Source organism: Triturus cristatus, chromosome 4_1 (assembly GCF_964204655.1).
Source record: "Triturus cristatus chromosome 4_1, aTriCri1.1, whole genome shotgun sequence".
Taxonomy (NCBI): domain Eukaryota; kingdom Metazoa; phylum Chordata; class Amphibia; order Caudata; family Salamandridae; genus Triturus; species Triturus cristatus.
In genome coordinates, this window is record NC_140585.1 from 563,767,488 (window position 1) to 563,786,724 (window position 19,237).

General features: G+C 44.3%; 1 protein-coding gene across 1 annotated transcript in view; it reads right to left on the minus strand.

Annotated features, from left to right (window-relative positions):
* Window positions 1-19,237, minus strand: part of LOC146855233 (cadherin-related family member 3-like) — a 628,588-nt gene that overhangs the window by 354,590 nt on the left and 254,761 nt on the right. Inside the window, exon 12 of the mRNA XM_085651100.1 lies at window positions 7,611-7,756. Within this exon, the coding sequence (XP_085507226.1) occupies window positions 7,611-7,756 (146 nt within the window). The remainder of the gene's footprint in view (window positions 1-7,610; window positions 7,757-19,237) is intronic.

Consider the following 19,237-nt stretch of genomic DNA (forward strand, 5'->3'; position numbering starts at 1 on the left):
CAATGTTCCAAACAGCTGTGGCTCAACTCTGATGACTTCATTGACAAGGATGTCCAGCTCCTCCCTTGTGAACTTTGGATTCTTGTCGGTGGGCATGGTGTGGGGTGAGGGTGTGGATGGTTGTGGGTGTGTGGGTCTGAATGTGACGGTGTGGGTATGAATGTGGAGAGGGGGTATGTGTGAAGGAGTGTGTGTGTAGGTGTATATGTTTAGGTGGATGGGTGCAGTGGTTTGTGTGTGCTCTGTAGCAGTGGTGAGTCTGTTGCAAAGGCTCATGGTTTGTGTGTGTGGTCCCTTTTTATTGGTCCATTTGTGGGTGGGGCTCAGTTTGAATTTTTGGTGGGTGTGTTATAAGGGGTGGTTGTGAGGTTGCCCCACTGTTTGCCTGTTTGGATGTGTCCAGGTCAGTCCTTTTCATTTTTTGTGCAGTGTAGACGTGTTTTGTGGTGTTGTGCGAGTCCAATAGGCCCTCCTTGTGCTGTTTTACAGTGTCCGTGGTTCAGTACGGTACAGGGGTACGAGTCGTACAGCCACACACCCCCATGCGTTGTGTATGTACGGCGCATACACAGACATTGCTATGTACGGTGCGGGTGCGTAGACCGCCCATCGCGTCTGTACGTGTGTACCCGCAACATCGCGTACCCGCAACATCCACCGTACATACATGATGTTGGGGGTACACACCGTACATTCGCAATGGGGGTACGGTGCGTACGTACGCGCTGGGGGTACGCACCGTACACACGTGCTGGGGGTACGTACCGTACATTCGCACTGTGGGTACGGTGCGTACCTATGCACTGGGGGTACGGTGCGTACCTGCGGGGGGCATACGGTGCGTACCTACGCGCTGGGGGTACGGTGCGTACCTACGTGCTGGGGGTACGCACCGTACATTCGCCGGGGGGGTACGGTGCTACCTACACGCTGGGGGTATGGTGTGTAAATAAGCACTGGGGGTACGCACCGTACATTCGCACTGGGGGTACGGTGCATACCTACGCGGGGGCGGTACGTACCTATGCGCTGGGGGTACGGTGCATACATATGCGCTGGGGGTACGCACCGTACATACGCGCTGGGGATACGCACCGTCCATTCGCACTGGGGGTACGGTGCGGACCTACGCGGGGGAGACGGTGCGTACCTACGCGCTGGGGGTACGCACCGTACATTCGCACTGGGGGTACGGTGCGTACCTATGCGCTGGGGGTACAGTGCGTACCTACGCGCTGGGGGTATGCACCGTAAATTCGCCGGGGGGGTACGGTGCTACCTACACGCTGGGGGTACGCACCGTACATTCGCCGGGGGGGTACGGTGCTACCTACACGCTGGGGGTATGGTGCGTACCTACGCGCTGGGGGTACGCACCGTACATTCGCACTGGGGGCACGGTGCGTACCTACGCGCTGGGGGTACGGTGCATACCTACGCGCTGTGGGTACGCACCATACATTCACGCTGGGGGTACGGTGTGTACAAACTTCGCTTCATAGTGGGCAAAGTCATTCCCCGTGTACGGGACGTTTTCTGTACACATCGTAAATTGCAACGCCGGTCCGGATCGTACTAGTACGGTCGGACTTCATTTTTACGATTTATACGGAGAAGTGTCCGGGTCCATCTCGTACTAATTTTCCCGCTGCGATTCGTATGTACTTTTTCCCGTACGGATCGTACTTCACGGGTCGGACGTGACTTGTACGATTCGTACGGAAAAAAATACGGATACGAGTCGTACGGGAAAAAAAAATACAGGATCGGAATCAACCCCCAATTCTGTGAAATCGATTTAAAATTACTTCATGGTAAATTGTGTCAATGGCTGTGGAAAAGTTGAGAAATAATACTGCTGCACAGTCACCCTGAGCTAAAACCCAAGCCAATTTGTCAACCACTGCTTCAGGTGTTGACTGTGCTATAAAGTGTTCTAAAGCCTGTTTGTACATGGTTGAAGATGGAATTTGAGTCAAGAAAAGATGAAAGATCATTGTTAATGTTTTTTAAGTATTTTGATGGAAACTGACAGCAATGAGATTGGGTGATAGCTGCTTGGAATGTGAGGGTCAGCAGACATTTGGTTTTAGAACAGGCCTAACCACGGTATGGTTACAGGCTAAGGGAGACCATGGCAGCTTTGAGGGAAGCATTCCATCATGTAGTAATAGGAGAGGCAAGATGCTCAATACCTAAAAGAATAATATGAGGTGGAGAGGCATGATTTTGAATAACATCATCCATATCAGTCATAGTAGCTGGGTTTATACTAAAATTGAAACAGAAAGTATCAGTTTTCTTAAGGAACAATTGATCTAATTTATTGCAAAATTCAGTGGGTTTGGAGATATTGTTTTTCTTGCAGCTTGATTGAGTGAAAGAATGGCCAATTTTTTAAATCTCTTTGAAAGCATTGGTAGCAGGATAGATCTTTGATTTGTGATAATCATTTGTTTATAGTGGCGGAGAGATGCCAGATAGCGTGATTGTGCAGTAATTATGCCATCATAATCGCTCACGCCTGATTCATTCTTTTAAAGCTATTTAGGTCTATAAAAACCAGGGTTCATGTGGTTTAAGATGATGAGAGACCTATGCTGTAATGGAGGCAAATGTGTTCAGAGCAATAAGTAGCCAATCATCAACCTTTCCTTGAATTACGTGAACATTTTTATTGTCACTGCTAAAAATAGGAGTATATTCATCCAACACGTTTCAAAAGCTCATTTTTATTTGGATGAGGGCTTCAGATGAGGCATGATTCAAGGCACGTATTGTTAGGAAAGTGGACTGTGATTATATTGTACTCCCTATGTTATCATTTAGGCCTGAGACTTCGGAGTCCCTAATTACTCCATCAATACACTGGTGTAAAATACTCCAACGCCCTGATGGAAGAAAACTACTCCGAATTTAGAGATGTCCACCAGCCCAGTAGACATCTTATAACACTAGCAGGAACCACTGTCAAGGTGGTTTATATCAATGTGTTGAAGGTTTGAAGGGTGGTACCGTCAAAATAATGGTACAGTTCGTCAAACTTTTAACATGGGTTTGTTTTTTCAATACCAAAATTCCAAAGTGAGATTTTGTGTTTGAAAACAAAATAATGCCCTCCAAACTATGGGAGTTTTCTCCCATGGAGTGGGTGCCATTTAAAATGTTTTACTGTCTCTTGCCACCAGGTTTTTCACAACAGTTAAGGAGAGTAAAACTGACAATTGGACCACCTCATCTAAATCGGGTGGGCGGTCAAATGGGCAATCCTTTCCGGAATTTACTCTGTTGGGCCATCAAAAAGAAGTATGTCAATGACAGAGACATAGTAGTCTCTGCTGCGAGCATACTTAATCTCTGCCTCTCTGTAAATAAGACCAGTGGAACTTCAATTTGGTGCAAAGAGTATGTTGTAAAGGAATACCATCTACGCCACACTCTAAATCAGTTAAATCCTTAGTTTCTTGTACCATACAAATTCTTGTTTTATGAGGTAGTTCAATGTTGTGAAAAGGTTTTGATCATATTCTATATAGAAGTTTATATAATGCCCAAACCATGCATCTTTAGTGTTAAAGATGCAACCTATTTACATAGCCACTTTGCTGATTTCTTGATCTACCATATGTACAAAAATATTAAGAAGTCAAAAACACCACACAATGAAAGTCCCAGTCCAGTCCATGAAATAGAGAATGATTTAATAAACAAAATTACACTAAAATAACAAAAATATAATAAGGGGAACCAAAGATATGATTTTGTAACTTTTTTAATAGAAATATCGCCAAAAAGCATTACGCACCAACAAGTAGTTAGGTGTGGGAAACAGAAACCAAGTTTGACCTGGTCCAAAGATTAACCTTCCTATGTAGTCTCTAAAGTGGAAGTCAAAAATCCTCAGCAGGATAAGGCAGTAGGATGAGGCTGAGAAGGACTCCATGAGGCTGGGAAACCATTGGACAATGTCCCATTGAAGCTGTTGCATTTAATGGGAAAGCAGAGTGGCAGAATTCAACATTTCTGCTGAAGAAAGTTTCCTCGCAGGCCAGATACTTTTGATGCTTTCTACGTTCAGACTTTGTCACTGTTTTAGAGCTCACATTCCTCCAGTGCAGCAAGGCTGCAAACTGTAGCCGAACAGGTCTCCAAAATACCAGATACCTTCTCTGTAATGTCCTGCTGAAACAGATTTGCTGCATCAGAAGACGCTCAGAGTGGTAGCAACCTGAATATTTGGCCCAGTGTCGGCCCTCTGGCAGTCTTCGTAGCCAAAATGTTTCAAAGTCCCAAGCTTCTCAGGATGCTAAGTGGAGTACACAGCACGGGTCGCAGGAACTCGGTAATGGTGTTTGTACAAAATAGCAAGAGACACAAATATAGGAAAAAAATATTGTACACAAAAATATTCTAATGAAAAAATATTGTTGTTAAGAATATTGTATCCCAATGCTTTCCTATAGAGCAGCAACCCTGCTATACTGAAAATTGATTTTGGGGTCTTTTTACTGTAAAGACAAGTTTAACATTAAACTGTTACATGTTTTACTTTTTAATTCCACACACTGTGCTTTATGAGCAGTAAGGCCTATATACGGTCTACGGTCAACTTATTAATATTTAAAAGGATAGTTTAAGAATGGCAAAAGGGATTCATTTGACAAGTCAGATTTACAGTTTTAAAACTGCACAGCCAGAATACAATGGTACGCCTACAGTAATGTTTGCACTACCACTGTAATGGGTGGCACAATGGGTGCTGCAGTCCACTAGTGAATAATGTACAGGCCCTGGGTACTCACTGTACCATGTACTAGGGACTGATAGGTATTTTAAATATGCCAATTAGGAGTATAGCCAATATTGACATGTTTTAGGGGTCAGAGCACATGCAACTGAGTCTGGTTAATTGACTGCAGGTGCACACAGTCAACAAACAGCATCATCAGTACAAAGAAATGGGGGTGGTCATGTACAAAGTAGCATTTTTCTACAAAAGCTTTGTGCATGATGCAACTGATTTTGAGGACTGTGCGAGGTGGTATGAGATGCCAATGGAGTTGGAGTTCTATATAGGAGTCAAATACACAGTAATTTAAATGAGTGAATGTCGAAGTTAATCCCTTCATCTCCCCACTAGAGGTCAAAATCAACCCCTCGCACTAGGTCTAGGATGTTTGGAACCCTGACTATGGGGGGAAAGGAGTAAGGAGGGAGAGAGAGTGACGCACACTCCTGCATTCTGGTGTTCAGAAATCCCAGACAGAACTCCAGGGGCACAGCATCTCAAGGCCAAACTCTGAACATAAATGTTCCACCTACGGAGAAGAGAGCACAAATTACTAAAGGTTTGGCGTAATGGGGCAGGAATTAGATTGAATGGTAAAAAGTTTGAGCTTTAGCTTGTACAAGCAGAGGGGTTGCTGTAACTTGCCCTCACCTGACTGCAAAGTGCAAACCCTCTTCAGGAACTGAAGAAGAAATGCTAATGCTACACCAGGAGAGGGAAGGTCTGTACAAACAGGCACATTAAAAAGAAGGTAACAAAGCATGTAACCACAAACAGCAGGTAAGTATACTAGAGAAATGAAGGGAACATGAGCAGAGGGGAAAACAACAAATGTGATAGAACTGAAGCTAATAACGAAGCATCACAACAACAGCTGGGAACTCCATACAGGTAGGATTAAATACCTGGTTTTCCACCATTTCCCTGAAAATGCCCCTGATTGTGCTGGCCATATAATAGCTGGGGTTGTGCATGTGAGCCTGAGAAACATAGTTTTGTGGGTACAAGTGCATATTGTCTATTGTCCTGTTTACCTTCTCTTTCAAGGTCCCAGTTTTCTGTATTCTATCATGTCTTGCGAACTAACAGAGCTGGAGGGAACATGTTCCTTGTCTTCAGACCCTTGATGAGGCATGGTATGGTGTGTAGGAAGAAGTTAATGGGTGTGTTGTGTCTTAGACAGGGCCACAATTTACAGGGCTTAAACAGTAGTTCTGGAGTCGGTTTCTCAGACTAAATGTTTCACTTTGTTTAGTAGAGCAAACACATACTACCTCTAACCGTCTGTCTTTATTTTCTTAGTAATGTATTCCTTGAGGTTGAGGCTAGAGTCCAGAACAGGTCCAGTGACAAGATATTCAGCATGCAACCTCCTCTAAGAATCTACATTTTTCCTTTTTGTTCAATAGGGCTACAACAATTTCAGGTGCAAACAGATATAATTTTCTGAAGTGCAGCAATCTTCAGTTTTCAACTAGTCTTGATTTTTAGAAATGATTAAGACCTTCCTGTACCATAGAATGGCTTACCCGGGTCGCAAATTGAATACATCTTTCATGGGATAACATGATTGGTGTGAGTTAACCAACATATTCAGCTGTTTAAGTGGATTAAACTCTAAATCTCTCTATATAAGCATCAAGATAATCCCATGAAGTGTCACCATCCTAAATGAGATCATCATGACATACCAGTTCAATCTGTTGTGATCTGTAACTGATTAAAATCCTAATTTTTTTTATAATAAGACTATGGCTAGAATATGCCCTTGTACAGTGTTTTTCATTGGGTAGAGGATAATTGTTACTTTTCTAAGCAGGCACTTAATGTGCAGGATTAGGTCGTATTCTTCAATTAGCTCTAGGGTCATTAAAGCATTTGAAAGCGGAAAAACTAAAGACCTCGAAGGAGTAACTGCTGTTCACCTATTCCAGTCTCAAGTAATCTGAAACGCTTCATTCTAAGACTGCATAAGCTATTGGGTATACTGCTGGATGACAAGGCAACACTAGTATATGGAATGAGTAGGAACACTGTCAGGCCACCTCTAAGTACCTGGTGGGGGAATCACAATGCCTTGAATGGACAGTATCTCTTGCTGCATGGGGAGGTATAGTGGATGGTTCGATACAGCAATCAACTGTGGATGGGCGACCATATACACACTTATTGTGCTCCATGAACCAGAGCCACAAGTAGACAGAATGCTACATAGTAATATCAATGTTGAGGAACAATGATGAATTCCGGACAGAAGTATCTCCACTGCAAAAAGAAAATGGAATAGGCTTAGTCCATCTATCAGTGCCAGAATAAAACGGAAGCAGGAGATGTTGAAGACACCTTTCTGTTACAAAAAACAAAATGGGAAATAATTTGAAGTGTATTGGAGGATTTCCTTATGCCTCCTTCAAACTGAGAGGAATTGAAAATGAAAATGAAATAATGGTAATGGACTCTAAAACAAATATGGGCTGTCACCAGGACGACAAATGTAGCATCAACACATATTTTACACCATTGTCGTCTGAAACAAAGGCATTATTACTAAACTAGGGGGTTCAGATATTTTTTGTAGTTTTAGGAGAAGATGATGCCATAGTTTGAAGCTAAATGAAGAATATTGAGAAACAGGGCAGCCTCCTTACCAAGATAATAAACGTATAACAACAAGAAAAATAATAACAACGAGTTGATAATCATCTTCAAAATATTAACAGGAATTAATTCTATTAAAAATATTCATACATTTCAACTCTAAAAAATATAATTACTTATTGATCAAGCACCTTTCCACTATTCTAAATAAGTATAACATTACCTTCATTAATAGAAAAACCTTTGTAATTATCCACAAATTCATAGCGTACAATGTCATCTATATCTTGATCCGTTGCTCGTAATGCAAATATCAAGGATCCAGCAGGAAGGGCCTCATTAAAGGTAATCGGCTGCTTTGGTAAATTTCTTTTGAAACATAAGAAGAAACAATTTTTTATTGAAAGAGTAGCAAGGTCAATACCCAATCTGCAATACACACAAACATTTTCCATACAATTTTGTTTTTTTAACAGTGTTTGAAATAGATGCTTTACCGCGACATTGGTCAGGGCGGCTAATTAGCCTCTTAGTTTTGAGTTTGGACTTCACCCAGCAGAAGATTGAAATACATGTGTTCATCTTTCATTATGCTACAAGAAGGAGATCCTCTTTTAAAAAATAGCCGATTTGGCATTACAATATGCATGTAAAACCATTTGACTATTGCCAAAGAGAAATATTGGAATACGACTTTAGGCTAGATATTCAAGCACATACTTGTTCATGAAATGACATAAGGCTTGACAAAAATACTGGCGAATGACAGGTGAGAGCAGTCCACTAAATACAGTGTAGGTGTCTATTGTATTTGGGATTCAATACTCACTACCATAAAACACATAGAATATTGCAATCTCTGTATAAAACCCCATCTCTAATTTCCTTATTGCAGGTGACTTGCGACTAACCTAGTCACCTGAAATAAAACAAAGACATAGCTGCTCAACTATAATAACTAATTAAAGTGGAGTTCTGGCAGCAGAACTCCTGCTGCCAGAGCTAGCAGCCAATGTGAAAGGCAGATCACAGAGTAAAATTAAAGCTGTTCTCAGAACATATTTTATTTTGGTACATTATACCCAGTATACATATACCAACAATTGATTCATCTATCAGTGCGCTCTCGACCGGTGCAAGTATTGCGGAAAGGAATCGAATTCCGCAATTATTCCTCCAACAAAAATTATACTTGCACTCCAGAAGTTATATTTTAGGCTGTTATATTCCATTAGATGTCAGAGATCACCATCACCAATTCTTAAGCAACGCGTTTCGACCAAAGCGGTCTTTATCCCGGTTAGTGACAATCCTTCTATTATTTCTATTTATATGCAAACAAGGTACAAGGTTCCTCAGAAACAAAGAAAAGGGCAAGGGAGGAGATACTGAAAGGTGAGGGTAAAAATTAATCCTGCACTTACTCCAGGTAGGAAGAAGAAGTGAAAGGAGAAGGGGAGGGGGAATCCCCTTACGGAACTAGAGCTCTCACACACCCAGCGAGCTAGCTATCATGCTTCATCATATGAGCTTGCCCCTCATCAGGTCAGCGCTGCAATACCTGATGGGCTCCCAAACCAGGGCTCTTTAGCGGGGATCTTTTGTTCCTGCCGGTTGGTGCAGTGGGGGTAGGGGCCTATTGTGTGTAGATGTGAGTGAAAGTGGATTAAAACAGGTCAGTTAGTCCTAGCCATTATTTTATTCATGAGGTAAACTGCCTGGTTAAAAATATGGAGAGTGGCGGTGTCCTAGATGCAAAGTGTCTAGTCATGTAGCCCTGCTCTCAAGATCAGTATGTTTCGTGCCTCTATAGTCAGGAGGATCTGGGCACTTCCTCAGGATCAAAGAAACCTACCTACACTACGTGGTCAAGTTTACTCTACGTATCACGTTCACAGGTCCGTGACCTGAAATATAAACAAATGATAAACTATTGTTAGCCACAATGTTTACTACAATGGTCATGTCGTATCTCATCTGCCCTTGAATATGAACAAAATTATGGTTATATAGGGTGGTATAAGGTGCTAACGCAATCATAATATAGCTGGTGTTACCGAGGGTCACTGTACCGTATATGATAACTATTAAAAAGTCTTATCACCGTGTAGTGCCAATAAAGTGTGGACAATCAAGATGATTAAGTTTAAAAACAAGATAAAACTCATGGTAACATTAAATCACCAATTAAAACTCATGGTAACACTTAATAATCTGATGGGTGAAGGATTAGCAGACTCACCTTGCCTGCCGCTTAGAATTGCTAGCAACAGTCCTGGCGGTTTTATAAAAATGGACACCAATTGGGTCCTGTAAGTAAATAATATGCATGAAATGTGAATGACTGTCAAGGTGAATCAAGGTTGTCAATAGGGGTGGGCGGAATTTGCGAAAGTGACTTTCGCAAATTATCTCGAAAATGTTTAAAATCTCCCGCAAACATGCGGAAATATCGTGAAGATGCGGAAGTTTTTTTCCCGCCCGTTCGCGGTGTTTTCTGCGTGGTCGCGGCTCGCCAACTTACCCATGCGGTTGCTCGCGGGCGCGGCCATCTTGTTTTCACTCTTCTCGCGGTGCATGATCACGAGAAGAAAGACGTGATCGCGCGACCAATGACATTACTGCGGGCGCGAACTGTCGCGAGACAGCGCAAATGGCTACCAACAATCCAACATCTCGTGGAGAACGCGACCGGATCGGGAAAACTTGTCGGCGAACGCAGGGATTCAGGTAAGGCGATCGCGCGCGCACGAGAATGTATTATTTTACAGCGCGAGCAAGAAACAAATTATCGCTAAGCTGCGGAATGTAGAAATTTTGACATTTTCGCGCTCTCCGCGGAACGCAAAAATGTCAAATTATCGCAATTTCCGCGAGCAGAACGGAAATTTAGCCTAGGCCTAGTTGTCAATTAAGGGTCTGGGGCGTGCCCGCCTAAGGTGGCTCGACAATCAGGAGTGACCCGGAGATCCACGCTCCCCCGTGTGGTGTGGATCGAGGTATCCATGGCAACACACAAACGAGTGACAGTAAGGGGCACACAATCACTTAGTGTACTCAGCCGAGTGTCAATTCGTAGCGGCTGAGATGGAAAGGGGAAGGAAATTGGCAATGGGACTCCACACAGGGGAGCCGATATCCAAGAGAGCAACCAAAGTTGGCTTACCTAGGGTAGGTCCAGTCCGGAGCCTGTACAGTCAACGGATTCAGTGAAGATAGTACTCTCCCACATGTGAACACGCAGAGCCTCTGACCTACCCTGCCACCAGGAACAATAATGGTGCCTGGTTACCAGGGTGGTGAGAGGATATAGTGTTGGCTTGTTCGGCGGTGGGCGGAGTTGCACGGTAGGCGTTACTCGCGCATGACCGGTGGTGCAAGGAGATCCCTTCAATGAGTGGTGGTGAATCCCGCGGCCATCTTAGCATGGAGTATGATTAAACTAAAACACAGTATGCTGCAATATCAATGGCATAGATGTTATCGAAGCATCGTATCAGCAGCATCATAACCCATAGCAAACAATCAATAATGATGACACTTGTACAATATTGTTCGTATACAAAAACAGACACGTTCTAAGTATGGCACCCATCGTACAGTGGTACAGATGTGGCTGCAGTAGAATAAGGTGGCATAGTGATGGGAGCACAATAAAACCAATCGATAAGGTACCAGGTCATTATGGTTCGTATGTAAACCAGAATTACTGGGAATATAAAGACCATCAAAAGATGGTGAAGTGGTGCCAATAGTAAGCCACTCAGTCTGTGTTGTACAGATATACTCAATTACTACACATAGAAGCATAGGGTATTCATGAGTGCTACAGTAGGCTGTGGTTAGAGAAGTGAGCCCCATGGGACATCATCATTCAGTCCTTCTGTGTGAGTTGATAGTCTGTGGACCCATCTCTGTTCAATCCTGAATAGAGAAGATTTTGAAATCTGTGGGTGAGATTCCAGTACAATCCAGTGTACTGAATCTGGAGGATGTTGTGCCTCTGTGAAGTGTCTGTATGGTCCAGTTGTAACTCTTTGGCAGCGTATGTTACTCCTATGTTCGATTATTGTAGTTTTAACTGTTCGCATGGTCATCCCTATGTACTGCAAGACACAAGGGCAGGTAATCAAGTATATACATTGTTTCGTGTTGCAATTGGTGTGTTTAGATTATTAAGCGTTACCATGAGTTTTAACCCCTTCGCTGCCAGGCCTTTTCCCCCTCCTGTGCCACGCCCTTTTTTTGGCTATTTGGGGTAGTGCGCGCTGAGGCCCCTGTAACTTTTTGACCACATAAGGTATCCACGCCAAATTTGCATCCTTTTCTTCCAACATCATGGGGATTCTGAAGGTACTCACGGTTTGTAGATTCCCCTGGAGGGGTCACAGAAATGAGCCAAAATACAGCAAAATTTAGTTTTTTGGGGGAAAATGGGAAAAACGGGCTGCAAATGAAAACATCTGGGTTTTTCCCTGCCAGTGTTATCCAAAAAGAGTTTGTGGGGCTGAAATCACCATTTTCCCAGCTTTTAGGGGATACCAGACTTTTGTCAGAAACCCAACATTTTTTACACAGTTTTGGTATTTTTCTGGGACATAGCCTATTTTTGCTATTTTTTGTGCTTTCGACCTCCTTCCAGTTAATGGTAGAAATGAGTACAAAAGCAATAATAGATCCTGGAAAGCTATACATTTTAGAGAAGTAGATAAAATTCTGAATTCAGCAAGGGGTCATTTGTGTAGATCCATCAAGGTTTCTTTATAGAAACAAACAGTTAAATATAGGATAAATTGAAAATTTGTTGAAAAAAAGTGCCTTTTGTGTCAACGTTTTCACCTGTAACTTCTTCTAAATATGACAGCTCTTTGAAAGCAATATACCGTTACATCTGCTGGACATTACTGGTTGTGGGGATATATAGGACTTGTATGTTCACCAAGAACCCGATGAACCCAGAGCCAAAAACTGAGTAGCAACTTGCAATGGTTTTTTATTATGTACCGGGTATATAGTAATTATTCTGTAAAAATGTGTACATGGAAAAATCGGTATGAAAGACACCTATGTATTTCTGAAATGGGAACAAAATATAGAGTTTAGAAACAGTAGATATTTTCACATTTCCGAATTTGGGAATACTCATACTAGCATGAGAATTATCAGTAATTTTTTAGAATGACTTCTTTTTTACACAATGTCTTCCATTTGGAAGGCAGAAATGCATCGAAAGTCAATAGGGAATAACAGTTCCTTTACAAATCTGAATTACCCTAAGTCTCCCGATAAAAATGGCACCTAACTTGTAGGGGTAGGCATAGTGCCCACGACAGGAAATGGCTCAAAACCCAACGTGAACACACCACATTTTCACAATGCAAAATTACCCTTTTTTACAAAGTGCCTAGCTGTAGTTTTTTAACCCTAGCTCTGCCGGTACCTAGAGAAACCTAGCAAACCTATACATTTTTGAAAACTAGACACCCAGGGGAATCCAGGATGGGGTGACTTGACTGCCTCCCACCAGGTTCTGTTACCTAGAATCCCTTGGAAACCTAAAAAAGTGCCAAAAAAACACTTTTTCCCCACATTTATCTGGTGGAAAGTTCTGGAATCTGCGTGGATACACAAATTTCCACCCACCCCGCATTCCTCAAAGTCTTCCGAGAAAAATGGTACCTCACTTGTGTGGGTCAGCCTAGTGCCCGCGACAGCAAACGGCGCAAAACGTAACATGGACACACCTCAATTTCGTAGCGAAAAATGACCCTTTTTTGGCAAAGTGCCTAGCTGTAGTTTTTGAACCATAGCTCTGCCGGCACCTAGGGATACCTAGCAAACCTATACATTTTTGAAAACTAGACACCCTGGGGAATCCAGGATGAGGTGACTTGACTGCCTCCCACCAGGTTCTGTTACCCAGAATCCGTTGCAAACCAAAAAAAGTGCCCAAAAAAACTAATTTTCCCCACATTTCTCTGGTGGAAAGTTCTGGAATCTGAGTGGATCCACAAATTTCCACCCACCCCGCGTTCCCCAAAGTCTTCCGAGAAAAATGGTACCTCACTTGTGTGGGTCGGCCTAGTGCCCGCGACAGGTAACGGCACAAAACGCATCGTGGACGACACCTCAATTTCGCAGTGAAAAATGAACTTTTTTTGGCAAAGTGCCTAGCTGTAGTTTTTTTAACCCTAGCTCTGCCGGCACCTAGGGAAACCTACTAAACCTACACATTTCTGAAAACTTTCTGCATGGATCCCCCAACGTTTCCTTACCCAGAATGCCCTGCAAACCTCAATTTTAGCTGAAAAAATCACCTTTTTCACACATTTTTGTGTGGGAAAGTTGTGGCATCACCGGGCTGACACATATTTCCTACCACCCAGCGTTCCCCCGGGTCTCCCGATAAAAACGGTGCCTCACTCGTGTGGGAGGCCCAAGTACCTGCGACAGGCAAGGGCCCACAACGTAGTGAGGCGACATGAAAATTGCCTATCTCAAAACGACCTGGTTTTGCAAGGGGGGTAACTTGGGTTTTTGGCCCGGTGCTCGGTGGCCACCTAGGGAAACCTACCAAACCCACACATTTCTGAAAACTAGACACCCAGGGGATTCCAGGGAGGTATGGCTTGCGTGGATCCCAAAAGGTTTCCTTACCCAGAATGCACTGCAAACCTCAAATTTAGCTGAAAAAATCACCTTTTTCACACATTTTTGTGTGGAAAAGTTGTGGCATCACCGGGCTGACACAAATACCCTACCACCCAGCGTTCCCCCGGGTCTCCCGATAAAAACGGTGCCTCACTCGTATGGGAGGCCCAAGTACCCGCGACAGGCAAGGGCCCACAACGTAGTGAGGCGACATGAAAATTGCCTATCTCAAAACGACCTGGTTTTGCAATGGGGGTCACTTGGGTTTTGGCCCAGTGCTCGGCAGTCACCTAGGGAAACCTACCAAACCCACACATTTCTGAAAACTAGACACCCGGGTGCTTCCAGGGAGGTATGGCTTGCGTGGATCTCCCAATGTTTACTTACCCAGAATGCCCTGCAAACATCAAATTTAGCTGAAAAAATCACCTTTTTCACACATTTTTGTGTGGGAAAGATGTGGATCACCGGGCTGACACAAATTCCCCACCACCCAGCGTTCCCCCGGGTCTTCCGATAAAAACAGTGCCTCACTCGTGTGGGAGGCCCAAGTACCCGCGACAGGCAAGGGCCCACAACGTAGTGAGGCGACATGAAAATTGCCTGTCTCAAAACGACCTGGTTTTGCAAGGGGGTCACTTGGGTTTTTTGCCCGGTGCTCTGTGGCCACCTTGGGAAACCTACCAAACCCACACATTTCTGAAAACTAGACATCCGGGGGATTCCAGGGAGGTATGTCTTGCGTGGATCCCCCAACGTTTCCTTACCCAGAATGCACTGCAAACCTCAAATTTAGCTGAAAAAATCACCTTTTTGACACATTTTTGTGTGGGAAAGTTGTGGCATCACCGGGCTGACACAAATTTCCTACCACCCAGCGTTCCCCCGGGTCTCCCGATAAAAACGGTGCCTCACTCGTGTGCGAGGCCCAAGTACCCGCGACAGGCAAGGGGCCGCTGCCGCCAACTACCCTCCCCGGGGGGGCAGAAAAACTGGAGTTTCTCTGGGGGTGGGGTGGGGGTATTGTCAGGCCCATTTTGGGGAGCCCCTACCCCTACACTAATAAAACAAAAAAATCCATGGTTTCTAGTGGGCTTTCAGCTCCCACCTGCCTCCTGGGGGGCAGAAAGACTGTCATTTTTGTGGGGGGGGGAGCGTGGGGCATTGGCGTGCCCGTTTCGGGCAGCCCACACCCTAAAAACAATTGCGCAAAAAAAATCCTGGTGGATAGTGGGCTTTCAGCCCCCCCGAAGGGGCAGATTAGGGGCCAATGCCCCATCTGCCCCCAGGGGAGGTAGAAAGGCTGTAATGATGGCGGGTGGGTGGGGGAATTGGTGTGCCCATTACAGGCAGCCCCCACCCTAAACAAAATATAAAAATAAATCCCTGGTGTTTAGTGGGCTTTCTGCCCCACCGAAGGGGCAGATTAGGGGCCAATGCCCCTTCTGCACCACAGGGAGGCAGAAAGACTGTAATAATTGGGGGGGGTGGGGTGGGGGCATGGGCCTGCCCATTTTGGGCAGCCCCCACCTCTATTAATATTATTTTTTTTAATTCCCTGGTGTCTAGTGGGCTTTTTGCCCCCCCCCGGGGGGCAGATTGGGGGCCAATGCCCCATCTGCCCCCCAGGGGGGGCAGAAAGGCTGTAATGGTGGTGGGTGGGTGGGGGCATTGGCGTGCCCGTTTCGGGCAGCCCCCACCCTAAAAAAAAACTAAAAACGAATCCCTGGTATTTAGTGGGCTTTCTGCCCCCCGAAGGGGCAGATTAGGGGCCAATGCCCCATATGCACCCCGGGGGGGCAGAAAGACTGTAGTAATTGGGGGGTGGGGGCATGGGCCTGCCTGTTTTGGGCAGCCCCCACCTCTATTATTATTATTTTTTTTAATTCCCTGGTGTCTAGTGGGCTTTTTGTCCCCCCGGGGGGGGCAGATTGGGGGCCGATGCCCCATCTGCCCCCCAGGGGGGGCAGAAAGGCTGTAATGGTGGTGTGTGGGTGGGGGCATTGGCGTGCCCGTTGCGGGCAGCCCCCACCCTAAAAAAAACCCTAAAAACGAATCCCTGGTATTTAGTGGGCTTTCTGCCCCCCCGAAGGGGCAGATTAGGGGCCAATGCCCCATCTGCCCCCGGGGGGGCAGAAAGACTGTAGTAATTGGGGGGTGGGTTGGGGGCATGGGCTTGCCCATTTTGGGCAACCCCACCCCTATTTATTTATTTTTTTTAATTCCCTGGTGTCTAGTGGGCTTTTTGCCCCCCGGGGGGGCAGATGGGGGCTAATGCCCCCATCTGCCCCCAGGGGGGGCAAAAAGACTCAATGGTGCCAATGTTATTTGGGGGGAGCAAAGGCCCTTGCCCAAGGGGCCGCTCCCCCGTCCCTGGTGTCTAGTGGGTGGATCCCTGTTTGGGGATCGCCCTCCTGTGGCAATCCCCAAGCAGGGATCCACTGAGGAGGGGTACCATTGGAAAGGGGAGATTCTCCCCTTTCCAACGATACCTCTCCCGTCTTTCTACGTGCTCAGGGGGCTGAGATAGCCCCCTGAGCACGTAGAAAGTGAAACTGAAATGAGCCTCTTGGCTCATTTCAGTTTCACTTTCAGTGTAATGACGTCAGCGCGACGTGCGCGCCGATCGTCATTATTTACACTGAAAGGGTGGGGGGGGGTCCTCGGGAGCTGGGGAAGCTCTTCCCCAGCTCCCGAGGCTATGTTTAATTAAAGGGAATCCCTCTGGTGCCCGCACCAGAGGGATTCCCCAGGGAATGCCTCATGACGTGCTGGACTTGTCATGGGCACAGCGCGACTGTGCTCCATGACGAGTCCAGCACGTCATGGGCACAGAAGGGGTTAATTGGTGATTTAATGTTCCCATGAGTTTTATCTTGTTTTTAAACTTCATCATCTTGATTGTCCACACTTTATTGGCACTACACGGTGATAAGACCTTTTAATAGTGATCATATACAGTACATTATATTATGATTGTGTTAGCACCTTATACCACCCTATATAACAATCATTTTGTCCATATTCAAGGGCAGATGAGATACGACATGACCATTGTAGAAAACATTGTGGCTAACAATAGTTTATCCTTTGTTTATATTTCAGGTCACAGACCTGTGAATGTGGTACGTAGAGTAAACTTGACCACGTAGTGTAGATAGGTTTCTTTGATCCTGAGGAAGTTCCCAGATCCTCCTGACTATAGAGGCACGAAACATGTTGATCTTGAGAGTAGGGCTACATGACTAGACACTTTGCATCTAGTACACCGCCACTCTCCATATTTTTAACCAGGCCGTTTACCTCATGAATAAAATAATGGCTAGGACTAACTGACCTGTTTTAATCCACTTTCACTCACATCTACACACACTAGGCCCCTCACCCCCACTGCACCAACCGGCAGGAACAAAAGAGCCCCGGTTTGGGAGCCCATCAGGTATTGCAGCGCCGACCTGATGAGGGGCAAGCTCATATGATGAAGCATGACACCTAGCTCACTGGGTGTGTGAGAGCTCTAGTTCCGTAAGGGGATTCCCCCCTCCCCTTCTCCTTTCACCTCTTCTTCCTACCTGGAGTAAGTGCGGGATTAATTTTTACCCTCACCTTTCAGTATCTCCTCCCTTGCCCTTCTCTTTGTTTCTGAGGTACCGTGTTCCTTGTTTACATACAGTCCCCCTTGGCTCGTACTCTGGACCTCGTTAAACTAGCCCCTCTGTCCCCTCTTTTGGATATCATTGTTTCTATTTACACATAAACCCACAATGAGGCATTGTGAAAGATGTAGTTCACTGTGTAAAACGAAATATGTATAAAGAAAGTCCACACTATTCATTTATAAACATTGTCATAATGTTGCTCAAGTTCCTTTGTTAATATAACTTCTACACCAAATTAAATTACTTGAAATCCAATATTATTTGGTTTTGTTATCCAACCATTGATCTTGTTGACAATTTTTCCTTATTAATGAAATTTGCGTAATGTGTCAGGCTAAGTGCCATTTGTATTCTTTTACGGAATTTTTGTGTCAGCTTCTATTTGTCACTTGTATCTCTCACTTGTTGTTTCATCAAAGTGATATCAAGATGCAACTGAGTTCTTTCCTTAAGTTATGATTCAGTTTTTTTATTTTTTAATCGGATTTTTTGGAAGCTGTTTAGTTTCACTCTGGATTATAGATGAACATGTATTTCTTCATCCCCATTCAATCCATATAGTTGTTTGGTCCGGAAACGAGTTATCAATCTGGATCCCAGGCCTCGCAATTTTGTTGTTCTGTCCCCACCCCTCTTACTGGCGAGAACTGATGCTATGCCCCAATATTTCATTTGTTGCCAGTTGGATTCCTGATGTGTGTGCATATGTTTTGTCATGGCATTGTTCTGTATTGCACAAATGTGTTCTAAAATCCTTTTCTTCAATTGTCAGATGGTGATACCAATGTATCTTAGGCCGCTGTTGCACTCCAACATGTAGGCAACATAAGTTGTTTCACAATTAATCTTTTCATTAATACAGAAAGTTTTTCTTTTGAAGTCTGCAATTTCTTTGATGTTTTTTCCAATACGACAATCTTTGCATTTGCCACATTTGCTAAATCCTTTTTAATGTTCATATAACCACGATTTATTTTGTGGTCTAGTATAATGGATGTGTACCAGTTTGTCATTAAGAGATGGTGCTTGTCTATAGGTTATATTTGGTCGGTGTCCCAGAATCTTTATCAGGGTCTGTCATAAGTACATTCTAATGTTTGTTCATGATCCTGACAATTTCATGACTTTCTTTACTGCAGGCTAGGATCAACCTAATCTCTGAGTTTTCCTTTTTCTGTATCTCCATGCTTTTTTCTTTTTTTGTCAGTAGTGTTTGTTCTCAAGGTATTGTCTCTGCTTTCCTTTTGCCTGCCATGACATAAGCTTGTTTATATCCTCTTTTTAAGAATTTACACACTGTTTCTTCGTTTTTTGTTTTTAATTCCTTCTCGTCCGAGCAATTACGTTTCATTCTTAGAAACTCCCCATATGGTATGCTCTTGATTAGGGGTTTGGGATGAAAGCTAGAGCCATGTAAAATGCTGTTGGTTGCAGTGCGTTTGCGACATACGGTGGTTTTTATTGTGCCTTGTTCTATGTATACTTGTACATCCAGGAATTGAACCATTATTGTTCTGGTGTTATACGTAAATTTCAAACC